This window comes from Apiospora marii (genome assembly GCF_038362585.1).
Source record: "Apiospora marii strain CBS 49790 chromosome Unknown utg000001l_segment0_segment0, whole genome shotgun sequence".
In the NCBI taxonomy this organism is placed as follows: Eukaryota; Fungi; Ascomycota; class Sordariomycetes; order Amphisphaeriales; family Apiosporaceae; genus Apiospora; species Apiospora marii.
In genome coordinates, this window is record NW_027117372.1 from 2004220 (window position 1) to 2013272 (window position 9053).

A 9053-nucleotide genomic window follows, 5' to 3' on the forward strand; every position below is an offset into this window, starting at 1 on the left:
CGTTGGGATTACTATATTCATTACACAAAGCCCAATTTCTGAAGTAGCTAAGGTGGTATCCAGTACGTATAGTCCGCAGCTCAAAATGCGTACACAATGCTTTCATTCCGAAAAAGAAGCGTACCCAGATATCCCAGAACGCCCATGCTTATGCTCCGTAGGTAATCATGCAAAGCCCGACCGTCGTCACATCCATCATTACTATTCCTCGTCGCTGCTGTCGATAATGAACCCAGCCTTTCCTCGTGCTCTCCGCCTCGGCGCCGGTTTGGACACGGCATCCTCCTCTTCCTCATCGTCATCCTTGTCAGCGTCCGCGTCCGCCATCTCGGTATCAACAGCGAGACCAAGGCTGGCAGCCAGGCCCTCGGGCTCAGGCCGGGCCGGCTCCGGCTCCTTGGCCATGCGCCGCCGCCTCTTCTTGGCCCCGCCAGGAGCAGGGGAACCACCGCCAGACGAGACCGGCATATCGTCAGTCCCAGACGTGCTGGCCCCGTCCTCGTCTTCGTCATCGTTGGCGGCCGAGTCCTGGGTCATGGGCAGGTCGTCGTTCTCGCTGTCATCGTCCAGCAGAACCTGGGCCTTCCGCTTGACCGAGGTGGCCTTGGGCGAGGACGAGGGGTCTTTGCCGATGGTCGAAATCACCAAGGCCTTCTGCTTCTGCCGGAGCCGCTCCTCGTTGGCGAAGAACTCGCGATCGCGCTCGTCGTCCGTGTCGTCGTCGCTGGCGTGGACGTACACGTCGCTCTTGAAGCGGCGCGCCTTCTCCAACTCGCGCTCGCGGCGCTTGCGTGCCTTCTCCTCCTGCTCCTCGTCGTCGAGCGGCTCCGAGTTGCTGGCGCGTCTGCGGCGCTTCCGTATCTTCCTTGGCTTCCCTCCGTTCTCGTCGATCACTTTGCGAACGGTGGGCCCCCCAGCGGGGAACAAGTTCTCGTCCTCTTCTACATCATTATCATCCTCGTCGTCAAACACGGCTTTCTTCCGGGGCGCGGTCTTCCGCCGCAGCTGGTTCTCGGCTAGAGCACCGTCCTCAAACGTGGGCGGGTCAAACTCGGCCTTGTTGATCAGGTCTATGGACTCCTGGAGCTGATCGGCTGTGTAAGATGACGGGATGATCCAGTCGCTCTTGGGCGTTTCCTCCACGGCCGTTTCATTGCGTTGAAACCCGACAAGCTTCATAAGAAGCCTGAGGTGGGAGTTCTTGAACATGGCTGTTCTGCGTGCATCGTCATCGGGACGAACGACTGGTTTGGTTAGTATTGCATAAGACTTGTTCGGACTGGAACACTTACAAATCGAAGGTGGTTCTTTTGCCGGACCATTTTCGTTGGGGCCATCTCCCTCGTTTCGATCCGCGGACTCAGCCGTCTCCTTGTCCTTGTTGGTTTCGATAGACGGCATTGCCTTCTCGGCGGCTTCCCATGCCCGGCGTTCGATTGCAGCAGCAGCCAATTGGCCTTTGACCCATTTGATATGGTGGGATAATTCTTTGTCCAGAAGAACGCCCACAGCAACAGCCACTTGTTGATCATGGTCGATGATGTGGCGGAACTCGAGCTCAGCAGCTGCCCTGGGTTTGGAAGACGATATCGTCTGCTTCTCGTAGCCATACTCCAGATAATGAGCTGTCGCATTGATCTTGGAAAAGAGCATCTCGATGAGCAGCGCTGGTCTCTCTTCGATCTTACGGATGCACTTCTTGAGAATCTGCTTCACCAGCTCCTCCCATTCCTTGTACGCACTACCTTGCTTGTCGAGCGGCTCCTGACCCTTGATGATGTTGTAAAACAGATGGATGATGTCAACCCTGAAAAGCATAACACTCATGTTCTGCTTGAAGGCCAGACGGTAGAAGTAACGGTGAGCGCGCTTGAGCTGCGAATCGTTCAGGTCGTGGTAGAACTTGGTGAATTGGACAAATGTGTCCACGACGCCCTGTTGCGTGAACTTGTTGGTGAAGGTGCCGAATTGGAACTTGCGCTCCGTACTTGTCTTCTCAGCGCTGGCCTGGTCGTTCTCGGATTCATCCCCTTCATCTACAGGATTCTCCTCATTTTCGTCCGCGGCCTTTGCCGCCTTCTTCTTCTTGCGGGTACGGCGGCGCGAACGCACCTGCATATCCACATTCTGCTTGGAATAGGCCTCCAATACCCTCAGGTACGTGTGCGTGAGCTCCGTACACGCATCAAGAAACTCGAAGCCTTGGTCTTTGAAGTTCCGTGCAATCGTCGCTATCCGCTCGTGTGTTTCGACCTCGTAGAAGATACGGCCAAGAATGTTCTCTGCGATCTCCTCATCCTCCTCATTGCCGGTTTCGGTCATCTCCTGGACCGTGAGAAGAATCTGAGTAAAGCACCTCATAGCCGCAGTAAGTTCGGGCCAATTCTTATTCTCCATCGCGTCTCCCATGGCTCGGTTCAGCGTGATGAAGGTTTCCTGGTTCAGAACACCAGCGACCAGGTTGAATGTCCCTACATCGGTTTCATTGCTTTGGTTCTTCTTGTTCTTTTTGGCGACGTTCTGTCGCACTCTTTCGGCCTCGAGGAACCAGGATGTGAGGTAGAAGAACTGGCGATGGTGGTATTCGAAAACATAATCCTTCTGCTCGTCCAACTTTTTCCGGACATGCATGAAAAGGGGATTGAAGCCGGAGTCGAGAAATTCTTCGACGAAACTGCGCAGCTGTTCGCGAGCTCTGGAGTTTAGCGAGGTCCGCGGTCCGAGGTCTTTCGGTTCCATCTCCTCCTTCCTGGGCCTCCTAGGTGGCCTGTACACCTTACTACTGTCCATCTTCTGTTCACGAGTTGCGGCATCTTTGAGGGCATCCTGGCCAGAGATGGTGGACACTTTGCCGTCATCCCGCTTGATCCAAAGCATGCTTCCCCACCGACTATGCCGCGTTGGTACTTTGCGGTTATGAGACCGGTGCATTGCAGCTTCCTTCTGCATCAGTGTCGACAACTCATCGGATTTGGCCTTGCCGACCTGTTTGTCGTCCATGAAAAGTTGGTTGATGTTGACGCGCTTGACTAGATGAAAGATGATCTCCATCACAACCAGGCCCTCTTGGTTGAAATCCTCTCCCATGTTCGACGCGATTGTCAGTATGGTGATGAGAATGTCCTGGTACGAAAATGCGTCAATCAGAGCAGATCGTGATATCTGTGACTCGTCGCCGTCGTATACGACTCCCGGGGGAGGCGATATCATGGCAATATTCCGGAGAAACAGCAACACAAGCTTAATGATACCCTCGTCGCGGGTGCTCCGGTCGTTTCTAGGTATCGCTAGCGATGGCAAGGCCACGCGCACGGCAGTGTGTAGTATTTGCGCCGCATCGAAATTGATTACAGAGCGTTTGTAGGCAAGCTGGGCAAGCTGCAAGACTGGGATGTGGCGATGGTGGTTCACCGTCATCTCCTCCTTGTTGCGGTCCAATGGCCAGGTCAGGGGCACCAGGATTTCGAAGCAGGCCAGCGCCACTCGGGCCTTGAATTTGTTGTCGTTTGCATTCTCTGGCCAGGTGGCGAGGATATGGAGCAAGTCGCCATCGATGAGGTTCGCTTCGGCCAGGCATCGCGCAACGTCCATTCGGTTCGTTTTCTCGTCGTAGAATCGTATCCATTTCTTGATGTCTCGAAGAACCTCCAAGGCGGAGTCTCCCAGCACGTATCGCCCATCATCGTCGGCACTGAAACCACCAAGCTACGTAGTATTGGTCAGTATCATGAAGGCGACCACAAGCAGTCAGTCTGGGTATGGTAGTCACTCACAGCAGACACAAGACTGTTGATATGCGCCCGAACCTCGGGATGCACAACATCTGTCGAGCCTTCTGAAGCCTCCATCTTGAGGAAGACAATCAAGACTCCCAAGGGTTGAAGGCAGGTATGTTCAAATTCACTGCATTGAGCGTTGCCCAACCGTACATGTGCAAGTATGTGTGTGCACTTTAATTGTTTAATGGGAAAACCGCGACGACGCGCTTACGGATGTGAGAGACGCGTTGAGGGGCCCACATAGCGCCGCCCAGTCAAAGTAAGTACACCTGACACCTGTAGTACCCCAAGGCCCGAGCTCCAGGTACCCCAATTGAGTTACATACCGAGTCTAGCCGGACTAGAGCTTCCCCGGCATTAGAGGCCATGCCTGTCTGTAAACCGAGGCGATCGATCTCCAACCCAGCCATCTGACCTTCAACTCAGAATCCGGAGAAACCAAGTACAAAATGGCCAACATACTCATGAGAAGAAGTGCATTGCAGCTAAAGAGCCAATCGAGGCTCTTCAGCTCGACCTCCTCAAGGTATGCCGCTCAGGTCAATAAGCTGGGTGTTATTGGAGCGGGACAAATGGTGAGTAAAAGTTGGCATGTGATTGGAAAACTTCCAGTATATCAGAACGCTGACGGATGCATATAGGGTCTGGGCATCGCGCTGGTAGCTGCCCAGAGGGCTGGAGTCCCCGTGACGCTTATAGATACGTCGCAAGCTTCCCTGGACAAAGGATTGGGCTTTGCCGGTGGGTTTCCCCATTCCCCGTGATCTCGGGGCTTGACCGTCGGAACTAACTCCGGTGGTGTGATAGAGAAACTCCTGGCCAAAGATGTTTCCAAGCAGAGGATTTCCCAAGAGCAGGCGGATAAGGCCCGCTCGCTGCTAACCTCGTCCATATCCATTGACAATCTGTCCGAGGTCGATTTCGTCATTGAGGCTGTCCCGGAGATCCCCCAGCTCAAGTTCGACATCTTCGCAAAGCTGGCCGAGGTTTGTCCCAAGCACGCCATCTTGGCGACTAATACCTCGTCCATCTCCATTACCAAGATCGCGGCCGCGACCACCAAGGACCCCAAGGACACGTCGGCCAGCTCCCGTGTCGTCTCCACGCACTTCATGAACCCCGTGCCTGTCCAGAAGGGCGTCGAGATCATCAGCGGCCTCCAGACGAGCGCCGAGACCGTGAACACCGCCGTCGAGTTCTGCAAGGCCATGGGCAAGATCCCCTCGGTGTCGGCGGACGCTCCGGGCTTCCTGGCCAACCGCATCCTCATGCCCTACATCAACGAGGCTGTCATCTGCCTCGAGACGGGTGTCGGTGATCGGGACTCGATCGACGCCATCATGAAGAACGGCACCAACGTGCCCATGGGCCCCCTGCAGCTTGCCGACTTCATCGGCCTCGACACCTGCTTGGCCATCATGAAGGTGCTCCACCAGGAGACGGGCGACTCGAAGTACAGACCGAGTGTGCTTCTGGGCAAGATGGTCGATGCTGGGTGGCTGGGAAAAAAGAGCGGGAAGGGTTTCTATGACTACTGATTCTAATCCAGGCGAAAGCCGGGTGGTTTGATGTACGATGAATGATGCGTCTACACCTCTCCCAACAGAAACACTATCGTAGTGCCAATTTGAAATGTTCCGAGCCTATACTCAATGCTGGCTGGTTTCTCTGTATTCTGGCCAATAGAGATACTCTTATAATATGCACCTCGAAGATTTGGATCAAACAACCTGCGGCAACTAGTGACTGATCGTATGTGATGCACAGTCCGATAACTGCTACTTCTTGGTAACATCGTTGTGTTCACTATACACATGTTCGTGTGTAAACGAATATAAGCCCCCATGCACACGCTGTGAGTCGAGCATACCTACTACGTAGCAGCAGAAGCAACTGTGGCCAAAAACATGCATCATGCAACAAAAGCAACATTGTTCATGCGCAAGAAGCCAGAAAGCGTGCCATATTATATTCGTGTGCTTATACTGGTAAGCGTTCATACTTCTTCGATTGCGAGAGGTATGTATATTCGCAGATATCCAGAAGGGAGGGAATAGAGAATATGTAGCCTCGGAGGAATCTACCCTCATCCAAATCTTGAAATCCACGGAGCCGAATAAAGACCATGTAGCAAGTTTCATCACTCGTCATCGTTAACATGAGGCTCTGCTGCCCAATATACCGCGCTCTTTAGCTTCGCGTCAGGAAATGAAGCCGTACATTAAAGATATCTTACGCGCCCAATTAGATTGCCACTTTATGAACAATAGATCTAAGTATATATCAGTGGGCTCGGGGATTCTAGTGACCAAGTCTGCGAAGCACGTTTTTTAACTAAGTCCTACGGACATTGACTTACTGCCAGCAATGAACACCCCAGGCGAGGAAAACGAGCCAGGACTCCTACCTTACTGGTCAGCCAGTGACTGACGGTTGGTGCCTCTAAAGATATCGGTTTGCCCACCAGAGAAGGAACCCTTTTGCGGTTTTCGGTCGACTGAGTTCCACCGCATGCACTACTAGAATGGCTGAAGGAGCTCGTGAACCATCCTCACCACATGGGATATAAGCAATATCGGCATCTACAGTCGGGACGAGTTTGAGGGCGCGCCCCTGGAAGAATCCGGGCGGGCATAACCCTTTTTTCCCTTTGCTCAAAGGCGATACTACCATCAGTTCGGAGCTTTACGTGCCGCACGTATACGTATTTCTTTTCTTTTTAGCACACCTTTCCCCCTTTCATTTTACAGCTCTTGCAACCTGCTGATAACTTCTGACCAATACCAGCCAACCTTCACCGCTCCCCACGCTCGGGATCATGATGATAAGGAGAGCATGATGTGCATTCGCCTATCTATCGAAGAGGTGCCCTACCTTCGGATGTATGGCTCGACTGCGTCGCCGCCACAGTCAGGATACCGAAAATCAGGAGAGATGCTGAAAGACTCCCAGCTACTCGAGTCGAATTCAACGTTACCAGAGAGAGTATCACGACATACCATGCAAGACTACGATGCGATAGCACGACATTAACGAAGGATTGCTGATTTGCCCACTACCTACAGCTCCGGTACGATCGGAATGGTGTACGTACACCCCCTGGCTGGATCCCAGGGGGTGGTCGCTCCTATTGAAACATACGGCCAGGACTTTCGCGAGTCAAGACCCAGCCCAGCTCTCTATGTCCGGAAGGAAGTCAACAGGAGACGGGCAGCGATCCATTACCAACCTCCCCTGTGTGTGCTCATGTCGGTAGCTTAAGCTTGGCGCCCTCGGATCTGAAGAGACTGCGACCGAGACAGATGACGGGCGTTCTGCAGGGGTATACATGGGTACGATCGGTGTCTTGACCCATACAGATAGATCTAGGCGCGATGGTGATAGAAGAAGCGGGTACAGCATAGTTCGCCTGCGTGTTGGTTGTAGTACTCACAGCCTAGAGGTATGTACTCGTCAGCAGTGATGAGAACAGTCCACTGTAGATAGGAGTAGATCAGTCTAGCCATGACATATCTATCCTATACAGGGGTGTGGAGGAATAGTGGAAACCATATGCGAGGAGCAACCCGGCCAGGCTCAAGAATTGTACGCACCCTCCAGGAGGACGGGGTCTTTGTTTGACGGCGGGAACCCCGGGTGGAGAATGCAGGTGGATTAGAGCTGTTGTGGACAATGTTTCGAAATCTTATTACCCGGCGGATAGTCCTTTTCTTGAATCATCTAGTCGCTGTCAAAAAGGGGGGTCCGGACATGTGGGGGATAGTCACCCGCCGCAGTCACTATGGCTTCGAGTTACAGAGAGTCATTGCCCATGGTACCTAGATGTGTGTGCTCGACTGCAGATACGAGCGTGCGGGCGGGCGGTGGCGGCCCAGATCGAGATGACGCACTCATCGTATGTTGTGATAGAAGACTAATGCTGTCTCAGGGGGCGGGTTCAATATTGGGGTCACCATCAAGATAACGCGCCTGTAGCAATGGGTGTGTATGGCCAAGGGAAAAGGTACCATGCCGATAAACAACCCCAGTAGGGCGGGAGGCTGCCGTACCCTTAACGTCCTTGACGCCCCTTGGACTACCTACGGCAGCGTGCTATGTGCCGCCGGCGTATGCACGGTTCGCCGAAATCCAAATCGCCATGGTGAGATAATCAGCTATACGATGACCCGTGGCGTACAAGATCTCACACTCTTGAAGCCTCTTACAGGTACCAGGAACCCATGCAGCTTGAACTTGGTGAGCAGGACTTGACGACGGTAATAATAATAAGTGCAGCCCTTGGTGGAATGGTAGAGACAACCCACCCCCCAGGTTCGTATTGGCACAAACTGCAGGCTGGCAACGCGGCACTCCTGCATCATCGGCCTTGGAGAAGCGACGAGGGATAGCGAGACATGCATTGGTAACACTGCTTACATCCCCTAACTTGGAGTTCAGGCGGACCCGGCTGGCTGATTCAGCCGCGTTCTTCAAAACCCGCACCACGGCAGTAGGCGCGCCGCGTAGACATTCTCGTTGCCCATCTGGCTAGGTTTCAATCCACGGCTGGGCAGGGCAAAACAAGGTGCCATCCATCTTTAACAAGGTCGGCATGACGCCGACGCTCGTTTTTCATTGATAACATTGGCCCTGGGCCCCAAAAGCAGAAAGCCATGTTTCGCTTCTCCAAGTTTGCCGCGTGTTGAAGGCGCGATTTTGCCGGTTCTTCCAGCAGCGCCTAGTATATCCCCAATTACGCCTGCCCATCAGGCCACACTAAGCTGCGCCGAGGGCGTCGAGGCCAACTCCATACTGCGGAATCTCCGCTGCCCGTTCTCGTGATGATTGGCATCCCCACCGCGGTCTGCGGGCGACGATTATACCGGACGTAGCCGCTGACTATACTCCTTCTTGATGATGGAAACTTGTTTCACGGGGAGCCAAGGTGGACTGCTGCCGGCCAGTCACAGCGATAGCGACTGCCCCGGAAGCTGGCCTTACCTGTGTCAGCTGAGTGGGCTGTCAAACTTTGAAGCCATAGCTTCTCTTCAAACATACGCCAGCTAGGTAATATGATGGGCTGTCAAGATCTTATCTGTATGCTCCGGGCGGACTAGTGCAGGCCGTGCATAGTGAGGAGGGTCCCCCAGGAGGTCTGGTACGTAATATATGTGAGTCGTGTCAAGGCTGTTAGGGGGGGAGATGCGGAGAAAAAGGGATCGAGGATGATCCATGCCAGCCCAGCCCGGGAGGGCTTTGTACGTCTAGACAACCCCTTGCTCCTCGAGATTGCAA

The 9053-nt window shown here is 53.7% G+C and overlaps 2 protein-coding genes across 2 annotated transcripts; one reads left to right on the top strand and one right to left on the bottom strand.

The window, feature by feature from the left end:
- Window positions 1-201: 201 nt before the first annotated feature.
- On the bottom strand, window positions 202-3848 carry PG985_000649 (uncharacterized protein; the record flags this gene model as incomplete). The annotated part of the gene is made up of 3 exons (XM_066820418.1): window positions 202-1244; window positions 1293-3705; window positions 3774-3848. 3 exons carry the CDS (start codon window positions 3846-3848, stop codon window positions 202-204), a joined length of 3531 nt encoding a protein of 1176 aa, XP_066691297.1.
- Window positions 3849-4228: 380 nt separating this feature from the next.
- Window positions 4229-5317, top strand: PG985_000650 (uncharacterized protein; the record flags this gene model as incomplete). Its single annotated transcript, XM_066820419.1, has 3 exons — window positions 4229-4354; window positions 4421-4520; window positions 4587-5317. The coding sequence occupies 3 exons, from the start codon at window positions 4229-4231 to the stop codon at window positions 5315-5317; spliced, it is 957 nt and encodes a 318-aa protein (XP_066691298.1).
- Between the last annotated feature and the right edge of the window lie 3736 nt (window positions 5318-9053).